This window comes from Engystomops pustulosus, chromosome 7 (assembly GCF_040894005.1).
Source record: "Engystomops pustulosus chromosome 7, aEngPut4.maternal, whole genome shotgun sequence".
Taxonomy (NCBI): domain Eukaryota; kingdom Metazoa; phylum Chordata; class Amphibia; order Anura; family Leptodactylidae; genus Engystomops; species Engystomops pustulosus.
The window spans coordinates 146,636,866-146,664,177 of NC_092417.1; the positions used below are offsets into that span (position 1 = coordinate 146,636,866).

General features: G+C 39.5%; 1 protein-coding gene across 2 annotated transcripts in view; it reads right to left on the bottom strand.

Moving 5' to 3' along the window:
* The window catches only part of LOC140070977 (mucin-5AC-like), an 86,816-nt gene that overhangs the window by 39,544 nt on the left and 19,960 nt on the right, over window positions 1-27,312 (bottom strand). For both annotated transcript variants that reach the window (XM_072118149.1, XM_072118148.1), the window contains exons 10-23: window positions 26,482-26,595; window positions 25,253-25,322; window positions 24,028-24,165; window positions 21,241-21,405; window positions 20,818-20,912; window positions 18,155-18,281; window positions 17,812-18,067; window positions 15,442-15,494; window positions 7,012-7,112; window positions 6,149-6,300; window positions 5,056-5,194; window positions 4,860-4,970; window positions 1,942-2,121; window positions 425-664 (exon numbers count right to left, since the gene is read on the bottom strand). In XM_072118149.1, the coding sequence (XP_071974250.1) occupies window positions 425-664; window positions 1,942-2,121; window positions 4,860-4,970; window positions 5,056-5,194; window positions 6,149-6,300; window positions 7,012-7,112; window positions 15,442-15,494; window positions 17,812-18,067; window positions 18,155-18,281; window positions 20,818-20,912; window positions 21,241-21,405; window positions 24,028-24,165; window positions 25,253-25,322; window positions 26,482-26,595 (1,941 nt within the window). The remainder of the gene's footprint in view (window positions 1-424; window positions 665-1,941; window positions 2,122-4,859; window positions 4,971-5,055; window positions 5,195-6,148; window positions 6,301-7,011; window positions 7,113-15,441; window positions 15,495-17,811; window positions 18,068-18,154; window positions 18,282-20,817; window positions 20,913-21,240; window positions 21,406-24,027; window positions 24,166-25,252; window positions 25,323-26,481; window positions 26,596-27,312) is intronic.

Consider the following 27,312-nt stretch of genomic DNA (forward strand, 5'->3'; position numbering starts at 1 on the left):
ATGTCCACCAAGTTCTATGACACCATAGCCCTGCCATGTGTGATTAATTTGGGGAACCTGTGGATGTATGGGTCTGTTAGCCTCTAAATTTGTGTTCTAGCTTTGTATAATAATGTTGTTCCCTTGAGCCAATGTCGGATGAAGAAAAGAATCATAGATATGGTGCAGAAGTTGGACCTATAATGGTAATGTTAATGGTTAAACAAGTAATTCCCTATATGTCCCTGTTGTGTCCATGTTGTGACTGTTAAGATAAGGCTACCTTTACCTTTTTTGGATAAGTTGTTAAAGGAGTTATTAGCATTAAGGGAATTTTTTTGCTTGAAAATTCTGGAGAGGGGAAATAGCTTACATGGAAATCCTCAGTGGCAACAACATTGATTCCCACAACTTTCAATGAATGAAATGTTTGGTATATATTCACCTGAGCATGGCAAGATTTGAAGACTTCGCTGGTAATGATCCCACACTGCCTCAGTGCCCAAGCTTTTCTGTATGGGTTGATTGTACAAGGATCTTTGACTTCGTGTACATCTGGACAGGTCGGAGATGTTTTCCAGCTGTTACAAAATTCCATTAGGTTCTCCACCACTGACTGGCTTCTAGTAGTGAAATCATTGTTTGCATTTCCATCATAGTTACCACATATGCCACAGACTTTACCCTTCAGTGAATATGGAAAGAAACATTTTGTGTTAAATAGGATTATTATATATATATATATTATATATATATATATTTATTTATTTATTTATTTTTTTTAACATTTTATGAAAATTTTGAAAATATAATACAAAAATCACATATCCTCTAAACACAATTGGGTTCAATATGACAATAAAGATACATATGTAGTACACTCCCTCCCCAATTCACGCCCCCCACCTACTGAGCTGGGTTAAAAAAAAAAACATGATTCTATGCAATTATCTATTCCTCTTTCTTTACCATATTAAAGAACTCAGATTTCACTGATGGAACCGTATAAGTCACCCAGTCTCTAACAATTAAGTATCCAGCAAGAAAAAACCTTTTACTTTTGACATTTCTCAGTCCTCCAGTAATATTAAAACTGGAAAGTTTTACTGATGGAAGATGCCAAACACTTACATGCCCATTTCTTTATGCACTAAGTGGAACAGTTTTTAGTGCATAAAGACAAGGCCGGCGCCAGCACTGGGCATACCTGGGAACGTTCTGGGGCCCAGGGCTGCTGGGGGGCCCACATAGAGCTCTACATAAGGAATCCATGGGAGCAAGGAGGGCTGTATCTAATGAATCTATAGGGGGTGAAGGAGGCTGTATATAAAATAACCATGAGGGGGCTAAGTAATTAATAATAATAATTCCTTTATTTATATAGCGCACATAGATTATTCAGCGCTACAGAGAGCTTGCCAAATCAGTCCCTGTCCCCAATGGAGCTCACGATCTAATCAACCTACCAGTATGTTTTGGAGTGTGGGAGGAAAGCGGAGGACGTGGAGGAAACCCACGCAAACATGGAGAGAATATACAAACTCTTTGCAGATGTTGACCTGGGAATTGAAACCAGGCTGTAGGCTGTATAAAACAACCATGTCGGGCTGTTTGGGATAATAAACTAGGGAACATTTTAGGGAACTGGAGAATGTTTTAGTTTCTGAATTTTTAATGCCCCCACGTGAGTTCACTGCAAATGAACCCACTGAAGCTCTGTCACCCAGGGGCCTACTGAAACCTAAAGCCGACCCTGCATAAAGCGATTGCACACTTACGAAGAAATAGATAAATAATAAGGCATCTACTACACAGGTAAATTGCAGAATAAACCTTATGGATAATCAGACTGAATTGGGTCTTAACCATCACTCATTAGACAAAGGATTTTCCTAAGCAATGAACCCCCCCCCCCCAACAGCTCACTTATCGAAGGGTTGGACAAAAACATATGTATTTTACCTGGTATTTTGGGGGAAGCTTCAAATGGATAGTTGTCCTTCTGTCCCACATGAAAAAGGCCCCATCATCACTTTTGATAATAAGATACATGCCTTGGCGGAAAAAATGATATGGAATTGTAGAATTCTCATTTCTTGACACCACTTCAATCTTTTCATTGTCCATACGAAGTTCTTCACCCTTTTGATCACATGAATACAGGTTAAAGCACAAAATTCAGTTCTTCCTGAATTCATCTTTTCCTTTTCTTTGATATTATTTGGATGATAAAATGCACCTTACTATAAGACCCACCCCAGATTATGTCATTCAAAATAAGGAAAAGCACACTCAGCACTAGTACATTCATTCATTCACAAACTCAGCTCTGCTACATTCAGTCACTCAGGTTTTCTTCATGCATTCACTTACACTACCACAGTCAACACGGCTACATGAACACACCTAGCACTGCTATACACACATGTTAATACATGCAGTACTGCTATTCACACTACCATATTCAGCTCAGCAATACACACACCCAGCACTGCTACGCAGGCAAGGTGGCAGTTGTGAATAGCGCCCTCTCCATGTCAGGAGCTGTTAGGGAGACTGACCACCTCTCTAGAAGGTCTCTAAGTCTGGAGAACTTTGTAATTACAGCTGTAGCCACTGCCTGGTAAGGCAAGAATTAACAATGCCAAATGTTGTTGGACAATGATGTTTCTTGTGATACTGTAAAGCAAGCTGGAAGCTGATTGGATAGTGCTGCCACCTAACTAAGGGAGTATATAAACCCCTTGTGGGCTGGAGCACATGGTCTTAGGTCTTAGCCTGAAGTTTCAGTCAGCTATCTCCCACCAGCTAACCAGCTTGCTGAACCTACTGCGACCGTTTGGTTGTTGCCTGCTGTTCAAAGTTGAATAAAGAACTGTAAGTTGATTTGCACAAAATTGCCTCCGTCTGATCCCTGGATACGGCTGCTTACCATCACGGGTTCCCCATCCATTACCCAGGGATTCATCCTACAGACACCTCAGGGGTTTCCCCAGGGAGCATCTGCCTCTCCCTCCTTATTTCTTGCACACACCACCTGCTGGAGACCTGCCAGGCTGTAGGACAGCCCTCCGAACTCCATACCAAGCACTGTGACAACAGTGTGCCCAAGGCCGCATTAGCCAGCCACTCCAGCATTCTGGGCCCCGGCTGCCTCCAGGCCACAAGAAAAGGCTAGGCCCTGGTGGGGGATGTTGTACATACCTCCCAACTTTTGTCATAGAGAAAATGGGCCAAAAAATGTGGTGTCTTTTGCTCCGTCCCTTACATATATAAATTAGCCAGAGGCGCACAGGCTGACATCAGCTTTTAATTTATGCACACACAACACTGTCATAGTACCTCCTGTTCCCGCCCCTATAGCTAATAGAGAGCACGCACCCCACTCTCTCCAAGCCCTGGCTCTTCTGATGTCACGGGGCAACTTCTAGCTCCTTGGAGCAGGCAGTACTATTACAGTGTGGGTGTGCATAAATTAAAAGCTGGTGATGCCGAGAGGTGCTCAGTTGAGATCAGCCTGACCACCTCGGGCTAATTTACAGTTTTTTTTTTAAAGTATTTTTATTTGTATCTGTGCTGTTTCTTTATTTGCTTAAAACAGTTCTTTGCACTTTGTGCATAAAGAAATGCGCACATAGGTGCTAGACATCAACCATCAGGTTTTATGCAGGTTTTATTGTGTTTTAATAGATTCTAAAAACTAAAACCTTCTGTACAAAAAAATATAGTTTTACCATATTCTGATGCCAATGATTGTTTCATGCTGTGGCATACAAAACTGTGCAAAATGTCAATTTTTGGCAAAATGAGCTCAATACTACCATTTTGGGGACTGTACTAATCACTTTTTATTACATTTTTAATGTGTTGCAAAATGGCAAAACAGTGACATTTTGGACATTTGGGCATTATTTCCTTTTACAGGTTTTACTGCCAGGAATATCCATTTTCATATTTTGATTGATCAGGTCTTTAGGGACATGTTATGATTTTATTTGTATATTTATTTTTCTAGGGAAAGGGGGCAAAATTTTATGACTATTTTTACATTTTACATTTTTTAACCCAATGGGTCTGATTGTTCCTACCATATACTGAAATACTGCAATATTACTCTGTTGCAGTATATAGACAATTTGCTATAGATCTGTAAAAGTGTGCCACATTGTTACAGATCTTCAGCAATGACAAGTCTTGGAGTTTAAAATTTGAGCTACAATAGGATTGCCCTCTGGCTTTTGATTGTACAGCTGGCTTTGGTTCAGGAGTAATACATTTCTGTCTGGAAATTTTTCTGGTTCTTCCCAAACCTTAATACCCAGATACTTCAAAAACCTGTTCTTAATCTAAAATTTTAAAATCCCCTACCTCCAGATCCCCAATATCATTGATGGGAAGAAGAGTAGATTTCTCGAGTTAACCTCTAGTCCTGATATGCTGACAAATTCCTTTACAAGGTTAATCACTACTGGTAAATATATTACCCATGGCTTGAAGACAAACAGGACATCATCTACATTCATTTGGACCTTATAAGGCTAATTATTAGAATGTTCATGGTTGTGTTTTATTAGTGGGATTTGATTTTAAATATGTCAATTTGTGTGCACCGTGGTACGAGATGTGCACCATGGTACGCGATGTTCACCATGATTAAGAGCTTTATAATCGAAACGCATAGACAATGTTTTCCATCACCACTGTAACGCTTTCATGCAGAAATAATAAAGAATTGTGATTTTTTTTTTTACATTTTCTGCTATGTGCTCATTGAAATATACTATTTACCATACAGTAACATAATAATTTCTTATTTCTGATTTTTTTTCCTGGGGTCTAAGCCATCATTTATAGTAATTTGAACTCAAATAAATTCTTACTCTAATGAAGAATTTGATGTTTTTTGTGCAAGTGGTGCCAGTCGTGCCACATGCCACATTCTCAGCGATAACTGTAAAAGAGCCTGGACCTTCTGTGTCCCCACAGTTGTCCTGTAAGAAAAAAAATATACATTCAAATTTCTTTTCATTAGTTCTTATTCAGGTTAGCTGTTATACAATATACATACTACTGTACCTGGGCCAGTATGTATTCACAGCTCCCACTAAACGTAAACTTCTTGTCATCAAAAGTTATGTAATGTCCATCCCCATAAATGGAACACGTTCCAAGACAAGGTTTGTGAGTGCACTGCCATCTTCTGTTCTTACACGTGCTGCAAACGAAAGGCACGTCAGCAGATTTAGCTATTATAAATATGTACTTTATATAAGAATTATATAATCAGTGTTATATATATATTCTATCATAAGGAATGATAGAAAAGCAGAAGCACTGGTGGGCTCGCAGCACCTGGAGCTCACAATTGAGCACCAACACCTGGGTTCTCTGAGCACCAATGCCATGTGCTGTGAACACCACAATACTGCACAGTGATCCTAAGAACTGTACCCAGATGGACAGGTGCATGTAACCAAGGTGCATCAGAGCACCCAGTTAGGAGCATTAGAGAGCTGGCACCTGGTGGTACACAGAACCTGCACCAGGCTCCTAGATGCAAACACCTATGACTGAAGGCGAGTTCCAGCACCACCCAACTGTGACCCCCCACCCCCATGTGTATCTGTTATCTGTTCTCCTGTAGACTATTAGTTTAATACTGCTCTCCATTTTTTGTTTGTTCATACAATGCTGATAAGTGAGTTTTAACTCTTTCTGCTATCTCCCTGGCTATAGTCTTCTATGAGTATTACATTCAAACAGAATAATTTATCTCTTACTTTCACTTTCAGCCTGAGCAGGGATTGATAAATCTATTTTTTAGAAAATACAGGCGGTCCCCTACTTAACACCCAACTTAGAGATGACCCCTTTGTTCACTTTGACCTTCGGTGAAGCTCTCTGAAAGCTTTACTGTAGTCCCAGGCTGCAATGATCAACTGTAAAGTGTCTGTAATGAAGCTTTATTGATAATCCTTGGTCCCATTACAGGAAAAAAAATGTAAACTTCAATTGTCACTGGGGCAAAAAAAATGTTGTCTCGAACTACAATTATAAAATATATAGTTTCGACTTACATACAAATTTAATTTAAGAACAAACCTATGGACCCTATCTTGTACATAACCCAGTGACTGCCTGTAATGGCTATGTAATGGCAAATACTTACCATGTGTTACATCCAACTGAGATGGTATCTCCTGGTCTGTAAGTGGCCTCATTATGTATACACGGACACTGCTGCTCACTGATACAACCTCCCTTCTCATCAGATACTAGGCCGGGAGGACACACACATCCTGACGTACAGTGTGAACTGAACTGTAAATAATCAAGACAATATATTCCAACAAAAGAAATTGGGATGTGTGAAGATTTACCAAATTTAGTTCCACAAAACTCTGGCTTGGGGTGGCATGTAGGCAGGGGTAAGAGGACAGTGGCTCCAGGCCAGTGACCAGGTGGGACCTAACCCAGCTCACAATGCCTACCTTAATGCACATACAGATATTGCAATAATTATTTCTCTCCAACTGTAGGGGAGAGATCATTTTTGTGACCAGTAGTAGTGATGCTGCCTCCTTGTATTAAAGGTCTCACAACGCTGATCACGAAAACTAAAGGAGGTGGTAATTCCACCTTCATCATTCCACCATCCCTTCCTTCAAGACATGTGTTATTATGTGGGTATTTATTACGGTCAGCCTCTTTAGATCCATAGGCTGACACAGAGACTGTAAGATCCTGTCTGTGTGACAGGATCTCACAGGCTCTGACTATAGACTGCCGTGAAGTCCAGATCAGACCTCAGGGCTGCGTAGCAACAATTGGCACCCCCTAAAAATGATGCAGGGGGTGGATTGTGGGGGGGAATTCCCAAAGATACATTTTACATGTTAAACATGCAAGATCGAATCTCATGCAACCATGGGTGTTACCCTGGGGTGTCAGCTGATCTATCTGTCACTGACCATCAATAAGTTAATAGCTGCATTGACAGAAATATAGTTCATAGTTTCCCTATTTACTTACACAATCCATATCTAGAGTATGACAGCTCTTCTGACACTCCACTCCTTTTGTCCCTTTCGGAGCACTGGTACAATTCAGATAAACCAGAGAAGGAGAGCAAACTGGTGAAAGAAATAATAATCAAGAACATTATTATTTATTTATATGTAAAATTAGTCATCATACTTACCTTAGTTAAAAAAAATCACTGTGATAGTCAGGGCTGGTGCTATGGGTAGTCAAAGTGGGCAATTGCCCAGGATCTCTTCTTTCAAATGAATTTTGAATTTTGTTTCTAGGTGTCATGGATCCAGAGATATTCAGGTTTAAAGTGAGAATATCAGGTGCGATTTTTATATATAAAATCACTCCCGATGGCAGTTTAACAGTTAATAGCTCCGTTTTCCTGACACTTAGAAACATAAATTTAGAGGAGACTCTCTTCTTTCATAGAAAAAAAGAAGTGAGGTTCTATGTGTCAGAGATACAGCCCCCCAAAATGTAGCCCCCTCCAGATTCTTAGCCATCAGGCTACAGGGAGAATTTAAGAGCACAAATATGCCTCAATCGATAAATAAATCAGAATCTTTATTGTAATTTCAATCAACAGTATATTACAGCAAATACATAAATACTAAAAAAAAAAAACATTAAAAAAAGGACATCTAAAAACAAACCCAAATACGGACAGTGTGGGAAAACTGGAGGGGTACACTAATACATGTATATACAACGCTGGTGTTGGCCAAAGACTATCCAGGCCAATGTAGCATTATATATGACAGGTACTGCTATTGCGACATGCCCAATACAGAATAGTAATATTGTACAATGTATTAACACATTGTACAGATAAATGTACAGATGAATATGTTGTTCACATACAATATAGGAGGTTCTCGCCTAGAGTTCCTGGACGTCTTAGTGACAGAAAAAAAAAATGGAACCCTTGAGACAGAGGTGTTTAGGAAAAGTACAGCTAAGAATGCCCTCTTACATTTTCAGAGTTATCACCCCAGATACGTGAAGAGCGCCGTCCCATACGGCCAGTTCGTACGAGTGTCCCGAATAAACAGTACAGAAGAAGGCTTCGCCACGCAGTCTCAAGAGTTAAAAACCAGACTCTTAGCCAGAGATTACCCAGAGATAATCATAGACGAAGCTTTTGAGAGAGCAAAAAAGAATAGGGAAACAATAAAAGATAGCAACAGAGTCCGTAAGAAACAAAGGAACAAAATAGATAATGAGAGATTTGTTTTTTCCTTCAACTTCACACCCCAGGCTGAACTGATAAAATCAGCCATTAGGTCCAACTGGCACATAATAGAGTCGGATAAAGAACTTACGGAAACAGCAGCCGGGGGACCCCTCATAACATTCCGAAGGGGTAAAACCATCAAGTTGGAGTTAGTTAGGAGTGCATTTAATCCCACCACTGATAACTGGCTAGAAACGAGTACTCTGAAAGGCAACTACCCTTGTGGTAGCTGCAACTATTGTACGCAGTTTATAAAAACGAAAGAGATAAACTGTGGAGGCCATACAGTAAAATTGAAACACCTCATAACATGCAAAATTGATTACGTCGTTTATGTTATACTCTGTGACTGTGGAAGGTTTTATATAGGAAAGACCATAAGAAGCCTGAACAGACGATTCTATGAACACATTAGGTCCCTGAAGACAGGCATAGGAGCGCCCAGATTAATCGAACATATAAAAACAGATCATAACTCCGACCCAAAGACCCTACGATTCGCAGGTCTAGAGCGAGTACCCATCCTGAAAGGAGGTGGCGACAGACAGCGCCTCCTTTTACAGAAAGAGGGCAGGTGGATTCTGCGTACAGGAGCTTTGGGCCCCCTAGGACTCAATGACAAGTTAGATATGAGTGTATTCATCTAATATGGTCCATAAATATGTGCCTATATGGCTAAGATAAGATAATAGAACAGATGTATTATCTACCCCATCCCCAACCATATAGAAACTAAAATGTGTAAACATCGCTTACTTAAGTAATATATGTCTTACTAATTGCACTGCGTTTTTTGTACACACAGCTAGTTCTCTCCCCGGATCAATATCCCATTCTGGGTACCGGGGCGAAAGTTAGCACTTTTACCCATGTTTATGTATGCATGTGGTACTAGAACAAAATTGTTTTTAATACAGGTCCTTGTTATCCCGCCACCCACCTTACCCCATATACGATATATATTTGACGCGTGTCGCGCCACACTCCCATTTTTTACTAGTGCCGCAACAATGTTGAGCTGTTACCACAGCGACACTGATTTCTCCTCCAGCCGTGCGCCCATTCCGGCGCTGTCAGACGCCGGGCCCGCCTCCCCACCTGACGTCGTAAGGGGGAGGCGTGTCATGTGACACCGCACCCAGGATGGTGTTGACGCGGTTGCGTAGCAGCCGTGCCGGCGCCAGATCCGGGACGGTTGTGCGCAGCACGCCTCCGCCCGATCCGATGTCGATGGGCATGAGACCGGACCACGACACAGCGCAGCTACCGGTAAGCGCACGGATGTTAGTTTGCTATTTATATATTCACTTATTGGCACACATTGTTCTACACATTTTTGGGAGTAGCCTACATCGGCTGAGAACCAGTAGAATTAACTTCCTGTTTATGGGGGTGTGGTGATCGGGTTTAAAAGGCCTGCTTTGTCTTGTATGTGTGTGAGCAAACAAGCCAGATGAAGCGCCGAGAGCGCGAAACAGCTGTCCTATTTGCCAAGCCCTGAGTCCCTACGTCCTCCCCTCCCCGCTATTTGTACTACACTTCGTGTCATGTTGTGAGTATGCATAAATAAATCTTCATTGGAAAGGATACAACGCGGTGAGTGCCATTCCATTCTTTTCACTTCTCGCACCTAATGTATTAACACATATTCAAACATATGTCACAAACACAAAAGTATTAACCAGTACCCACCAGTACACACTGTCCGACACCCCAACACACGTTTCGCACCCTGCTGACCATTTCCAAGTGGTAGGTTTACTGTAAGAGCATTTAGACTGAAAACTCACTCTGCAGTGACCAAGCCACTAATTAGCAGAAAGTATTATGGCCAAGAAACCTTATGTACAAGTTATATAGTTGTACATAGGGGGCAGTTTTATAGTAATTAGTAATTATATTCTTGTATATAGGGGCAGTATTATAGTAGTTATATTCTTGTACACAGGGGCAGTATTATAGTAGTTATATTCTTGTACATAGGGGCAGTATTATAGTAGTTATATTCCTGTACATAGGGGCAGTATTATAGTAGTTATATTCATGTACATAGGGGCAGTATTATAGTAATCAGTAATTATATTCTTGTATATAGGGGGCAGTATTATAGTAGTTATATTCTTGTACATAGGGGCAGTATTATAGTAGTTATATTCTTGTACATAGGGGCAGTATTATAGTAATCAGTAATTATATTCTTGTATATAGGGGGCAGTATTATAGTAGTTATATTCTTGTACATAGGGGGCAGTATTATAGTAGTTATATTCTTGTACATAAGGGGGCAGTATTATAGTAGTTATATTCTTGTACATAGGGGCAGTATTATAGTAGTTATATTCTTGTACATAGGGGCAGTATTATAGTAATCAGTAATTATATTCTTGTATATAGGGGGCAGTATTATAGTAGTTATATTCTTGTACATATGGGCAGTATTATAGTAGTTATATTCTTGTACATAGGGGCAGTATTATAGTAATTAGTAATTATATTCTTGTATATAGGGGCAGTACTATAGTAGTTATATTCTTGTACATAGGGGCAGTATTATAGTAGTTATATTCTTGTACATAGGAGACAGTATTATAGTAGTTATATTCGTGTACATAGGGGGCGGTATTATAGTAGTTATATTCTTGTATATAGGGGCAGTATTATAGTAGTTATATTCCTGTACATAGGGGGCAGTATTATAGTAGTTATATTCTTGTACATAGGGGCAGTATTATAGTAATTAGTAATTATATTCTTGTACTTAGGGGGCAGTATTATAGTAGTTGTATTCTGGCGCATAGGAGGTAGCATTATATTTATAGTACATACGGGGCAGTATTATAGTAGTTATATTCTTGTACATAGGGTGCAGTATTATAGTAGTTATATTCTTGTACATAGGGGCAGTATTATAGTAGTTATATTCTTGTACATAGGGGCAGTATTATAGTAATCAGTAATTATATTCTTGTATATAGGGGGCAGTATTATAGTAGTTATATTCTTGTACATATGGGCAGTATTATAGTAGTTATATTCTTGTACATAGGGGCAGTATTATAGTAATTAGTAATTATATTCTTGTATATAGGGACAGTATTATAGTAGTTATATTCTTGTACATAGGGGCAGTATTATAGTAGTTATATTTTTGTACATAGGAGACAGTATTATAGTAGTTATATTCGTGTACATAGGGGGCGGTATTATAGTAGTTATATTCTTGTATATAGGGGCAGTATTATAGTAGTTATATTCTTGTACATAGGGGGCAGTATTATAGTAGTTATATTCTTGTACATAGGGGCAGTATTATAGTAATTAGTAATTATATTCTTGTACTTAGGGGGCAGTATTATAGTAGTTGTATTCTGGTGCATAGGAGGTAGCATTATATTTATAGTACATACGGGGCAGTATTATAGTAGTTATATTCTTGTACATAGGGGCAGTATTATAGTAGTTATATTCTTGTACATAGGAGACAGTATTATAGTAGTTATATTCGTGTACATAGGGGGCGGTATTATAGTAGTTATATTCTTGTATATAGGGGCAGTATTATAGTAGTTATATTCCTGTACACAGGGGGCAGTATTATAGTAGTTATATTCTTGTACATAGGGGCAGTATTATAGTAATTAGTAATTATATTCTTGTACTTAGGGGGCAGTATTATAGTAGTTGTATTCTGGTGCATAGGAGGTAGCATTATATTTATAGTACATACGGGGCAGTATTATAGTAGTTATATTCTTGTACATAGGGTGCAGTATTATAGTAGTTATATTCTTGTACATAGGGGCAGTATTATAGTAGTTATATTCTTGTACATAGGGGCAGTATTATAGTAATCAGTAATTATATTCTTGTATATAGGGGGCAGTATTATAGTAGTTATATTCTTGTACATAGGGGCAGTATTATAGTAGTTATATTCTTGTACATAGGGGCAGTATTATAGTAATTAGTAATTATATTCTTGTATATAGGGGCAGTATTATAGTAGTTATATTCTTGTACATAGGGGCAGTATTATAGTAGTTATATTCTTGTACATAGGAGACAGTATTATAGTAGTTATATTCGTGTACATAGGGGGCGGTATTATAGTAGTTATATTCTTGTATATAGGGGCAGTATTATAGTAGTTATATTCTTGTACATAGGGGGCAGTATTATAGTAGTTATATTCTTGTACATAGGGGCAGTATTATAGTAATTAGTAATTATATTCTTGTACTTAGGGGGCAGTATTATAGTAGTTGTATTCTGGTGCATAGGAGGTAGCATTATATTTATAGTACATACGGGGCAGTATTATAGTAGTTATATTCTTGTACATAGGGTGCAGTATTATAGTAGTTATATTCTTGTACATAGGGGCAGTATTATAGTAGTTATATTCTTGTACATAGGGGCAGTATTATAGTAATCAGTAATTATATTCTTGTATATAGGGGGCAGTATTATAGTAGTTATATTCTTGTACATAGGGGCAGTATTATAGTAGTTATATTCTTGTACATAGGGGCAGTATTATAGTAATTAGTAATTATATTCTTGTATATAGGGGCAGTATTATAGTAGTTATATTCTTGTACATAGGGGCAGTATTATAGTAGTTATATTCTTGTACATAGGAGACAGTATTATAGTAGTTATATTCGTGTACATAGGGGGCGGTATTATAGTAGTTATATTCTTGTATATAGGGGCAGTATTATAGTAGTTATATTCCTGTACATAGGGGGCAGTATTATAGTAGTTATATTCTTGTACATAGGGGCAGTATTATAGTAATTAGTAATTATATTCTTGTACTTAGGGGGCAGTATTATAGTAGTTGTATTCTGGTGCATAGGAGGTAGCATTATATTTATAGTACATACGGGGCAGTATTATAGTAGTTGTAATCTTGTTTATCGCAGAATATATTGTAGTTTTTTTGTTCTGACTCCACCCACAGAATGAGGCTGCTCTTGCTTCACCTTTATTTATATGCTCAGCTAGTCTATTTGCCAGGCTATCTTCCTGAGCCATTTTCTGCTCTTTGCTGCCACTTACTTTTCTAAGTGGGAATATTGTATGCAATATCTGTATGCATGTTTGTGACTTGAACATGTTTTTGTTTTGTTTATACTAAATGTATATTTGCTGAGCTGAAGCTATGCTTGGATTGGCTGGTTCGTTTTGAAAGCAGTTTTGGGTCTCCAGAAGATTTAGATGAGAGACACATCACCTGAGTGAAGTTGGCCCCCGCCACCTTGTTCAAATCAAACAAAATTGGTGTCAAACGTTTGTGCTACATTTGTACTGGTTTGTGCAGGAGAAATTTTTGTCTGTGCCGCTGTCTTTTTTAAGATATTTATGAAAGTTTCCAGAGGTCATCGGCAGTCAACCAGTCCCCCCACATTGTCCAAACCAAACCAAACTGGTGCCGAACAATTCTGCTATGTTTGTGCTGGTTTGTGCTGCTCAAATTTTTGTTTGTGCTGCTTTTGTTTTGAATAAATGAACAAAAAATTTAAGTTCAAAAGTTCAAGCAGCCCCCCCCCCCCCCGCATTAACCAAATCAAACCAAACTGGTGTCAAACGTTAGTGCTACATTTGTGCTGGTTTGTGCAGCAAAAATTTTCATTGGTGCCGCTATCATTTTTAAGGTATGTTCAGGTGTTTACATAGGTTAAAGGTGTTTAGGCTGAACTGGTAAAATACAAATCTAGTGACACTTCCCTGGTTTGATCACTAGGGGGAGTTAGCAAACACATTGTACTTTGGAAGAAATTAACTCTGATGACCTCTGGAAAAAAGTATGAATATATTAAAAATGATAGCGGCACAAACAAAAATTTTTGCTGCACAAACCAGCACAAACATAGCAATAACGTTTGACACCAGTTTTGTTCGATTTGGTTAATGTGGGGGGCTGCTTGAACTTTTGACCTTTCATTTTTTGTTCATATATTCAAAACAAAAGCAGCACAAACAAAAATTTGAGCAGCACAAACCAGCACAAACTTAGCAGAATTGTTAGGCAACAGTTTTGTTTGGTTTGGACAATGTGGGGGGGGGGGCTGGTTGACCTCTGATGACCTCTGAAAACTCTCATTAATATCTTAAAAATGATAGCGGCACAAACGAAAATTTTTGCTGCACAAACCAGCACAAACGTAGCACAAACGTTTGACACCAATTTTGTTTGATTTGAACAAGGTGGGGGGGCCAACTTCACTCAGGTAGACACATCTTTTGCCAAACTGTTGGATTACTATTCTGTGCTGCAGAGCCGAACTGGCTCCACAGGAGATCTTCCCAGCAAAGCTCACCACTGGTCAACACTGATGCCATGGCTGGAGAAATGGTGCGTATTATCACTACAGGCAGTCAAATCAACAGCCTGCTAGTTCTCTAAATAAAGGAGTTGTCACGAGCCTGCTGTTGTGTTGCTGTTTGAAGCCTGTCAGTAAAAGGAATCATGAGTTGATAAAGATCTTAATTTCAAGGTACATTCAGACTCCAGAAGTCCTATGAGCCTCAAGAGGAGAGGGAAAGCATAAGTGCTGCTCACCCCTCTCTGCAAATCAGAGAAGTTATAGGACTTGCTCTACCTTTTGCAGATAGGCGACACATCTTGGTCACATAGCAATGGGATATAATGAGCTCACTGCATGGTGTCTGTGCTCAATGGACCTCCATGGAGGCCGTGAGCTAGCTGTTGTCTTTGCAGCTAGCTCACAGCCCATACTTCAGGACATCTGAATGTACCCGTACTCTGTGTGGCCTGCCGTTACCATCATGGGCCTTCCACATAAAATCTGTTGGGGAGATAGATACCTACACCAGGAGTGCTCCAGGGTTCTATACACAGCCTAACCCTATTCTTGCTTCTGACCTGCTGGCACAGGATGGTGTGTAAGAGGTCTACAAAAACACTCAAGGCTTCTGGGACAATTGTAGCCTAGTTGACATCATAGCCGGTTTCACATAGCTTTTTCTATATGTGACCTTACAGTGACACGTGTGTGTGTGCTCACCATACCATGGCCATGCACAATAGGCATCTATGGGGATGTATATCCATCCTGAAATCCTGATCTAAGACCCAAGAACGTCTTGTGTGAAATAGGCCTTGGTCTGTATAAAGTAAATTGATATAGATTTGACGGAAAAAATGAATAACTAATTGGGTTTACCTTCTACTTCCTTGGCTGCTCCCATACAGGTCAGCTTGCCTCTTTCACAGGTGCTGTAAATATAACATATTATTTTTTTTTAACATGAACATTTTAAAACTTCATGTAATAACTATAAATTTATCAAAACACTAAAGCCAACATTAGTATTTGGGACTTGCAATTTTTCTGCCACTGATCACATTCTTATACTTGGCATGATACTAGATGCCAAATCAATTTACCTTTCATAAATTTTGTAAGACAATCAAAAAGCTATTCAGCTGAAAATCATACTGTACTTGTGAACACTGACAGATCTACTGCTGTAGACGCTATGAGGCCCCGGTAGGCCACTTGGTGGCTGTCAACTGTTTCAGCATAGACAGGTAACAGTAGAGGTGAAGAGGCTGACCCTGCAGCAGATAATACATGACACATGGAGGAGTACTGAAATCTAGCAAATCCCCTTTACTCTACACTCAAAGGTTTTATTTCTTTGCCCGATCCCTTTTAGGACCTACTGTAGGAGCTCAGAATTGGCTTCTGAGGTGGTTCTGGATTATTAGAATCAGATTATTACAACAACGGTTAAGAAATTCATGGAGCTTCCTTTTTACTCTTCCCTTAACAAGATAATGTTGGGACATGATGCCTTGAAAAAGGATCCATTAGGAACTAGTAGGAGCGAGCACTGACATAATTTTTCTATATTTTCAGTTTTTTTGGGAGTGAGACCATTGGTCAGTTGCTCCTCTGTGGTGTTTACTTTAAAGATATTAATACTATTTGTGTCCTAATTGTATACTGTTAATTTAATGTGTAACAGAAGGTGGGGTTAACACTTTGTTTCTCAAACAAGGTTCAGCGTATATGCCAGAAAATCTCCAGAAGTACACATTGAACGTGTCCATACAAATATAATGACAGGTGGATGCATACTTGGGGTCAGCAATTTCTCAGTATACTGTATATCCAGCAGGATATACAGAATGAAAAAATGTAGAAGCTTTTACATCCTGCTTCCTGCTGGAATAAATTGTATATAGTTCAGAGTAGACAGATGCCACTGTATGGCAACTATCTGCAGCCTCTGCTGAAAGCAGACCTTGGGTCATCCCAACTGTCCTTAGAGACACCTGGAACTGGTGATAGGTACTGAACTAAAAGGACATATCGCAGTGTATGAGCATACAATATGAGCATACAATGGGATGCGCTGGTGTCCTTGGTTGTAAGTATTAGCTGGGAATACTCTCAAATAATTTTCTTCCAATATCCTTTCTGCTTCTTTTTTTAGATCTCTATTTGCTGTCATTCTTGCCCTACTTCCAGTGGATAACAATCTGTCCACTGTTAGGTGACGTCACGATGGTACAGTTCGGTTTACATGACCATGAACTGATTGTTATCCATTGAGAGTAAATGACTGACAGTAAGCAGATATCTAACTAATTATGAGAATTTAATACAGAAAGTATATAATATAATTGATAGCAACAATGCAATTATCTGACAGAAGGGAGCATTATACTGTGGTGGGCCACATTTCAATATAGTGGCCGATATATTTACATACAGCTGCATACCAAACCTTAGTCATGGTACCTAATCAATTCTAGTTATGCCCCTGCTGGTGAAACCTCCTAAAGATCCTTTACCACTCATGCTGTTATGATTGCACTATGCTTTTAATGAACAGTGTAGGACTAGCCTACCAGAGTAGCAGAGGATGCTCTGGTGGGCTCAGGGTAATATTTGATTACATAGCTACAGAAGACAACCATAGATGCAGAAGACAACCTAATTTTGAGTAGAGTTTCCTTGAAAACGATAAATCCAGGAGATTTTTATCTGTTGGGCCCATGGAATCTAATCCAACACATATTATGATACAACTGCAGGGCCATTTAACTAATTTACATAAAGGTACCATAACTCTTAAGGAAGGTCCCTGGTTGGATGTTACAAGAGAATGTGTTTTTACAGTTCTGGAGGCACTTTGGCTGGCTTTTATGGAGTCAATGTTTCTGGTTTTTAAGGAATTGGGTCAGTTTGGTTGGTTATTATGTAGCCATGTAAGCAAGTGAGGTAAATATGCCAGAGAGTGACCCTATAGGAAAAATTTTAATGGGCCTCTATACTAAAACCTGGTCTTTTCCTGAGGGCCATCCTGTCCGTAATAAAAGGAAGGAATTGTCCAGTAGATACCAGCCTCTATCAGCCAATACAGAGAGTCACTTGAAAGCAAAATTAACTGTTCCCTGGGAATCTGAGGGTCAAACTAATTTTGAAAGGTGTTTACTCTAGTGCTTAACTGCAACGTATTGGATTCTGGAAGGACCCACCTTAATTTCCTTACAAAGACTTCATATTTTTTTATATTCTTACCATTTAACTCCATTCTCCTCAACCATTTCTCCAGATTCCATGATATTGCCTTGGTAATAACAAGGACATGAACTTGCTGGAACACATTCTCCATTGTCATTCAGATAGGTCCCGTCTCTGCACACACAACCGTCCACTGGAGAGAACTCAAAGTCGAATGTAGCATCATTATTACTGTAGGAACGGCAAGTAGGCTGACTCTGGGTCACATTGTACTGGTACACCTGGGACTCTTTGCACGATTTTGCGTACTTTCCTATAAGCAACAATAAAAACATTACATGGTAAAAGGAGGGTTTTGCAGAAGATAAGGCAAATTAACATGGGCTAAATGAGTACTCACCACAAACACTGTCTCGCCATCCGGTGAGGATGACATTTTTCTTGGCACATGCATGGGCATATGAAGCAAGGGCTGCACACATGCATTCCTCACTGTCCTTACAGCTGCATGTATCTGAGAGGCAATTCTGAAGGAAGAAAAACACAGATTTTTTAGGTGAGCTTTGTATTCTAAAAATGCAGGCAGTATATAAGTTTTGGCTCAAAGGAAAATGGATGAATCCACCTGTAGGCCTATGATAAAGGGGAGTTGGGGATTTGCTCAGTTCCTCTAGGCTTCAGTGGTTCTGTCCAGCCCCTTAGTCTGTGCTATTTACCATAAACACCTACTCCAGTCCTTCATATATCACAGGAATAACATACAACCCTCGCAGATACTTATATACAAAAAGACTTTACGCCGGTAATCCGGACCGCCCGCCATGTATTCACGGCGGAGGTCGGGGCCCGGTGCATGGAGAGGGCTCACGGGCCGAGCCCTCTCCATAGCCGGTAAGTCTTTGCTGCATATTGCAGCAAAGGCTTACCGGCAACACCCGCGATTGGCGGGTGTTTTCACAGCGATGGCTGCCGGCAGCCTCAAAAAGCTGCCGGCAGCCTCAAAAAGACATCGGGGCGCATACTCACCCTCCGTTGGCCCCGATGTCTGCGCGGCTCGTCTTTAATCTTCCGCGCCGTCTTCTTTCTTCTGCTGGGCGCCGCCATGTTTTTAAGTTTTGTTTTTTTTTAATGCTGGGCTGTGCTGTATACTACTGGGGGCTGTGCTGTATACTACTGGGGGCTGTGCTGTATACTACTGGGGGCTGTGTTGTATACTACTGGGGGCAGTGCTGTATACTACTGGGGGCAGTGCTGTATACTACTGGGGGCTGTGCTGTATACTACTGGGGGCTGTGCTGTAATGGTAATGTTGTTGTTGTATGCCTTATGTTTATGAGCGACAGTTTTCCTGCTATATACCTGCATGTCAAAAGAATTTAAATTAAAAAAAGGACCATGTTAAATTCAAATCTGTTTTTTTTTTTTTAATTTTTACCTGTGTTTTGTATGCGTTGGAAAAGGGGTAGTCTTATACGGCGAATATATCTTAAACTCTATATTTTAAACAGGAAAGTAGGGGGGTCGTCTTATACACCAGGTCATCTTATACACCAGGTCGTCTTATACGCCGGAATATACGGTACATAAAATACAATGCAAAATACATAGAGAACACAACTGCACACAAACCTTCTTCTTCTGACCCCTCCTGGACTCCCAGTAGTGTGTATGTATATACAATATATTCTAACACTACAGCAGCTCCTGGATATACCCTGAAGCAGGAGTCACATCCAGTACCTGACCATATACATGTACATATAGAGTCTTATGCACAATAGCCTCTATATATCTACTCCTCCAATACACGTGCAGGGCACAGATCCACGTGTGAATGGGATACGGCTACAGGTTGTACATGTAGTTACACTAATATATACACACTCACTGTAAACACTTAGTTATGTATATATGGTAAAACACATAACACCTGGAATATCTATAGGTACACGTATAAAGTCTACTATATTATAATAAGTACTATGTTATAATTACTCTTATAAAGTTATATACATACACAGAAAGCACACACAATATATGACCTGGTTCCTTAGTTAAGTGCTGCTCATCCAGGGGAGGCGGGGGTGGGGAGGAAGCAAGAGACAGAAGAGAGCGATTTCTGGGTTTTACTATGCTTAAATATCCCTGTGTGTAGTCCCTCCCCACCCCCTTATAACTCCACCCTAAGACCCTCTCAGGATAGACCCCGGTAGTGTGCAGGGAATCTCACACCTGGTTCATGGTGGCTTCTTACTGTTCAAAGCCTTTTGATATGTTAATGACCCAATGGCTTCAGTACACACTGACATCTCACCCCAGAATATCAGTGCCTGCTATCAGTATATACTGTATCCATTAACCCTATATGTAATATATATATAATAATAGAGCAGAGGGTCCAGTTATGAAGAATGTTCCCCTGTAACAGCCTATAAGGTTGGTAGGCCCCAGGCCCTTCTTGAGTGGTGCATGATTTCATACAAATATACAGTATAACCATCCTAAATTTTAACAATTTACCCAGTTTATATGTATATATAATAGATGCACGGAATGACTATATGTAGATGCAATATCTAGCCGACTCATCTTTCTGCTGCTTTGTCTGTATTTATTCCTTCCTCTCAGGTAAGAAGACCTAGGCTGAAGGCAAGAGCTGCACAGCAAGTTACTGACAGGACCCCCAGAATATAACAGTCCAAGGACTATGAAGCAAGCTCCTACAGAAAGAAATTAGTATCCGTAATGTATGAGGAATCTGCAAATGCCTGAGCAGTAATATTTATATGTAGGTCCACAGTGGTGGGCTCCAAGGGCGGAATTGCTTCTGAGCATTTTATATAAATTGCTTTCCGTGGGCAGTATGTCATAGAGCAGAAGTAGCTGAGTAGGCAGTAAGTTGTAGAGCAGGAGGAGCTGCGTAAGTTGTGTCCTATCTGTAGGCAGCATGTTATAAAGCAGGAGGAGCCAAGCAGATTGCATACAATGCCCTATCTGCAGGCAACATTTTATCTATCGATCCTTTTCACTAAATGGATAATGCATGTGGGAATAGTACCTTACCGAATAGTGTGTAAGTGGATTTTCTATACTGTGGCAGGGGAAGAAGGGTCCATTTGACAAGGTAAGCAGACCACACCAGTGCTGTGCATATTTTTCTGTAAAAATATACAATTTTTGTAGTTTACCAAATCAAAAGGCAACATACCAACAAGCATCAGGAATTTGACCAGAAATAAAGTATTCAAATTACACTAAACAAAAGTATGACAGTCGTCTCAGAAACTAAGAAAATAACTTGTCTCTTAAAAATAATTTACGTAAAGATAAAATACAAAATGTCAGAGGAGGTCTAGCAACAGGCAATAAGACATTTTTAAAACTTTACCTTTACTGGTAATAGCATAGTTAAAAACATGGAAAGGCACACATAACATCACATAAAATCGCACCATGTCTATTGCACCACCATTATTTCATACGTACCCTTCTCCAAATTCAGGGAACATGGGTCCTCATAGCTGTTCTTGATGTTTGGACAGTTACTTGTACTCTTCCAAGTATTAGCAAAGCTGGCGGCAGTTCCTTCCAAGACTCCGCTAATAGCCTTAAAATCATCACTTTGCATATTGTTGAAGTTTCCACATATCCCTTTTAAAAAAACACATTTTAATAAAATTAGTCTCAGAATTGGTAAGCGCTTATACACACAAACATGAATTTTGGTCCCTATGGTCCAGCTTTATCATAACAAATATACAGTTTTCCTTTTGTGTGTGCAGAGTGCTGCAGATGATTGGATACTGGCGCACGGTCTTCATTAATCTGGCGCTCCCTGCACTGCTTGATAAGTGTGCACCACCTATTTAGGCGCACCTCTAACATACAGCGTGCAACATAGTTCTATCGAGTCAATGTATTGAATGTGTAGAAAATTTCAAAACACTCACATGCAACAGAGTGCAGCCGCAACACAAAACTGGCGCAAACACTTTTTAAATATATTTCCAAGCACTTTGCACGTTCTTTGTATGGACACACGGCCGTAGTTTCTATCGCCTGTTGTTTAAGCCAACCACCTGGGCTAGAACTCAGAAAGCATCTTCTGTAACTGCCTGAGTTTGTGATTTTGGGCAGTCTCTTTCTATTGCCACCTCCACGTTAGTGGAACTCACCCACCGATGACATGCAACTGTTGTGAGTAAACTATCAAGCTAAATACCCCAACTCCATTTCACACCACCCATTTTACTTTTTAAAAGATAGATAGTCTTATCAGGGTTGTTCGTCTATTTAAAAAACTTTGCAGGTGGGCTGGGGAGGGCTGTTCAAAAAAATAAACCTTTACTTACCTCTTTCGGCACTGCCAGTTTACCGGCCGTGGTCTGTCTGATCCGTGCCCTGTGTGTTTACAGGGGCATGGAACCTCCCCTCTGTCAGCCTCCAGCGGCTTGGCACACCCAGCTTTCCACTGTCCCAGCGCTGTATAAGATGGGTAGGCGTGCCAGCCCACCATAAGCTGTCAGAGTGGAGGTGCTGTGCCCCTGTAAACAAATAGGGGCACGGCTCAGATTGACCAAGGAGTGGGAGAAGAGAAGCACCATAGGGGGTAATTAAAGGTTTATTTTTTTAACAGCCCTCTTGAGCCAATATGCAAAGATTATAACCCCTTCACGACTGCCATACAGCTATATACATCCTATTTGCACATGCCCCATGCAGCAATGTCATGATAGTAGCCAACCTCAAGCTATATCTCCTGAACCCTGGCACCTAGAAACACAATTCTGGTGTCATATTAAACAGAAGAATATGGATTGTGTAAGAATGCTTCAAAGAACCAGAGATATCCACCCTTTTAAGTTGAACTAAAAATGTTGATTTTTAAGTGCAACATGATTCTATTTCCAATTGTAACCTCAAGAGCGTATATTTCCAGTTATGCATCCACACACAGTCCATAATATTTAAAAGGGTTATCCGAGATTTAAAAAAAAAACAAAAGGTGGCCAGGAGGGGGCTGCTTAAAATAATAAAGATGTACTTACCACCCGGTGCCCTCCTGGTGTCCCGCGCTGCTATCACTCTGGTCCGTGCGATCTCTAAACAAACATGGCAGCAGAAGCAGCGCTGGATTCAGCTTCCAGACGGACACGACATCCATCTGCCCAGTATATACAATGCTGTGAATAGGGACGCGTGGGCATTGCCGACCACGGTTGGCTTGAAGTTTAATCCAGTGTTGCTCTTGCTGCCTTGTTTATTTACATGGCTCATGGACCAGAGCGATAGCAGCGCGGGAAGCCAGGAGGGCGCCGGGAGGTAAGTACATCTTTATTTCTTTAAGCAGACTCCTCCTGGCCACCTTTTGTTTTTTTAATACGTCTCAGACAACCCCTTTAAGGTGGAGACTCTCCTGTTTTATTTGACACTGGAATTATATTTCTAGGTGCCACGGTGTGCCCCCCTCCAGCCTGTCAGCTAAAGGCAGGATATAGAAGCAGTTACAGAAAAGGCTTTCACTTGCACTTTGCAGAAGTACATGCACCCTCTGCATTTGTAGCTAAACCAGGGAAAGGGTGATGGAATAATGCTGTACATATTTATAACATATATTATTAAAAGTTACAACCTTTTAATAAAAACATTACTTGGAAAAATAACAAAAAAGCTTTTTTTCACATTTGTAGGCAATTACTGGCAAATTTTATAAAGAAAAAAAATATTTAATATTAATAAAACTATCCTATCAAGTTAAAGTCTCACATGTCATAAAAAAAGATGGTTAAAAAAGATGTACAAGCGCTTTAAGGAGGTGGAGTAAAAGGGATTTCACAGCTTTCACTCTAGAAAATTGGTGTAATAGTTCTACACAATTGACTCTAGTGACCCTGATGGAGTAAAGCAATGTTTTCAAGGACATGCACCTAATTAATCCTAAGGGCTGAGCCTTGTCATAAATTTGGCACACTCTGCACAAGAGAAGGAGGGTATCAAGACAGGTGTGAAAAACAAATGTCCAAGCATGTGGAAAAGATAAGAAATCCAATTGGACACTAAAGTGGAAAACATCCAACAGCAAGACTCAAGATGATGGACTGAAGCTATCAGTATAACAATCTGCTTTAGGTAAAACAAGGGCTTAAATGTATATATGCACTTGCTATAACTACTTTATGTATGTTTATGAAAACTAAATAAAATACATTTTAAAAATAAAATCCCTCCAAATCTCTTTCTTGAGTCCTCAAGTCTGGAATAGTAAAAACTTACCTTTAGTCTGATCTTGATAAGACGGACCAAGAGTGACATACACCTGCATGACGGGTACAAACTGGATTTGTAACATAACACCAAAAGTTGTGTGTATATGCATGTAGAAAGATGTAGACCAGAGGATAGTCATGTTGGCTGTTAAAAGAAAATTGTCAATGTATTAACTATTACACCATTAAAATAGAAGGAGTGCAGGTATTTATCTCATATCTAAGTCATATTTATCTATTTTATCAATCTAGGCATTTGTTAAATTCATCTATCTATATATTTTTCTATAATATTATATATATATATTGGCATCCTCTACTTAAGAACACCAACTTACAGATGACCCCTTGTTACAAACGGACCTCTGGTAATGGGTAGTTTACTGTACTTTAGCCTTAGGCTACAATAAACATCTATAAAGGTGTCTGCAATGAAGCTTTATCGTAAATCCTGGTTCTTATGACAACCCAACATTTTTAAAATCCAATAATCATAAAATATATAGTTCCGACTGACATACAAATGCAACTTAAGAACAAACCCTGCAGAACCTATCTTGTACATAACCCGGGAACTGCCTTGTATATATATACAGGCAGTCCCCTACTTAAGAACACCCGACTTACAGACGACCCCTAGTTACAAACAGACCTCTGGATATTGGTAATTTACTGTACTTTAACCCTAGGCTACAATAAACAGCTATAGCAGTTATTAAAGGTGTCTGTAATGAAGCTTTATTGTTAATCCTGGTTCTGATGACAATCCTTTTGTCAAAGAAACCAAAAAAAATTTGGTTAGGGCTACAATTATACAATTTATAGTTCTGACTTACATACAAACTCAACTTAAGTACAAACCGATAGAACCTATCTTGTACGTAACCCGGGGACTGCCTGTATATATATCTCATATAAAAATAAGAGAAAAAAGAAATTAAGAAATTTTATACACACATGGAAAAACACAGAAATTCATAAATAACGGTACGTAAAGTACATAAATTCACCAGTAGCATATATTTCAGATCAGCAGCATATGTGAAAAAATGAAATAAGTTTTCACATATAAACACTGACACATGTTATGGCAGGTAATTTTATGACTGCAGCTTCTGCTGGGATTTCCTGCTGTGAGCGAGAGAAGGCTGCCTTATGCAATGTTTCAGCCCAAAAAAAAATATGTGAAGTGGTCTCTCATTATACTTTTGTGTCAATTTTTTTTAACTCACCTACTGAGATGGGCACATATATCGGTATCCAGTTAAGAAACAAATTCCCATTGTCTTTAATTACAAGAACCTGGGGATTAAGAAAAAGCTTCATATTGAAAAACAGTAGAAATAGTAAAAAAAGTCATACATTTTTAAACACTTACTGGTTATTTAACAAATCCTATGTCGTAAGTGACATTACCACTCATGAAAAAATTCTGTGTAATCTAGACAGTCTTACAGTTAAAACAATAGTAAAGGAAATTTACCACCAAGAAGGCAAACTTACATGCTGGTGTGTGCCCCCTCTGGTAGGGTCTGCTCTTCTTTTGGCCTTTTTGCCATTGTTTTTAAAGAAAAAGGCTTTAAAAATTATGAAAATTAATTTGAAGGGCTTCGGGTCTCTAGAGCTGTCAATTGAGACATTTGCATAATTTTTAAAGCCTTAATTCGTAAAGCTAAAAGAAGAACGGATCCTGCCAGAGGGGGCACACACCAGCATGTTAGTGCATTGGGTTTACAATCCTTTATCCTAGTGTTAAATTTCCTTTAATATTGAAAAAAAAATTGATGTTTTGAAGTGTTTTAACTGTTAGGCCCTATGCTCACTTCGTGCACGGGAGAGGAGGATGGCGGAGCGCTGCTTGCCCCCGCCCCTCTCCATAGAAAATACCAGCCACAGGACCGTAGATACGGCCGAAGATTGAGCAGGCTCTATCTTTTTGATGCTTTGATGCTCACTTTACCAAGCCCATGTGCCATAGCCGTCTACGGGGGGCGTATATATACGTCGCCCCAACGGTCGTGTGCATAGGGCCTAAGACTGAATTTATCATGAGTGATAAATTCACTCTGTGAGTATAGTAAGTAGGATTGGTGAACTACCTAGTATGTAGGCAGGTGTACCATTACACAATGAAACAAAGATTTCCATATAAGAGTAGAAGAAACCCTTTTTTCTCATTATTTTTCTGTATACCATCAGTATTGTAAGGCACAAAATTTCCTTTAAATGAAAAATGCCCAAATCCCCAAATTTTCGGTTGGTTCAGTTGACTAGGCACCGTGTATGTGGCCTACTATGATTATTATGTTTCTACACAATCAACTACACATGTGTGTAACAGAGGTGCCAATAAGCCATATTGCTTTTGCCTGGATATTTTAAGTGGATACACAGCTAGAACAACAAACCAGATTTTCTACAAGTTTATTTGTAGTAACATCCTTCTCAGAAAAATACTCACAGTTTCCCCTCCATTTTTTAATCCCAAAACCACACTCTTCAGGCAGGATTTTTTGTTAGCGAAGCCGCATTGACGTAGCTCTGCAAGGATAGTAAAGTCATCACCGGTGCTGTGCTGTCATGGGAAGATTAAGATTCGTATTTTGTCAGTCCTAGATCACCAAAATTACACCTACATGCAATTTAAAACTTTACAAAACAAAACTTAACAATCCAATATACAATTTTCAAAGGATCCGTAACAGGATCCAAACACATACTGTATATAGCAAGGAAGGGGATATAAATTTGACAATGTAGGTTCATGTGTTAATCCTCAGGGCCAGGGTTGTACACAGGTGTTATTGATGTTATGCTCGTTCATGCAGCAGTTTATTTTGGACATCCCAATGTATTTCTATGGGCTCATACACACGTTCCTTGTTTCTATGGGCCAGTGTGGGAGCCTACTGTCAGAGCCAAAAAACTCAGAGCAGATTCTATTTCTTCCAGTGTTTGGAGCTCTGGCTGTTTTGACACATGGGCTGCAAACAACAGACTGGTCCATTGTTTGTGGGTGATGAAAAGAACATGTTCCCCACCAAAGCCCCCAATCTGTTCCCCCCATATACGGGCCCCATTACAGCTGTGCACTTTCCCTACATGTGTGGTACTCCACTACAAATTAGGGCTGCTAACCCTACAATTCATATGATTAGTTCTCAATGAGTATATTCCTCTTAATGAAAAGTATCCTTTGGGTCCACCTATCATGGGGTGAGAAGCTATCTAGATTTTATAGCACCCAGATAATGTCGCTGCTTCTTTAAGACCCAAGAGTCAATTGATAATG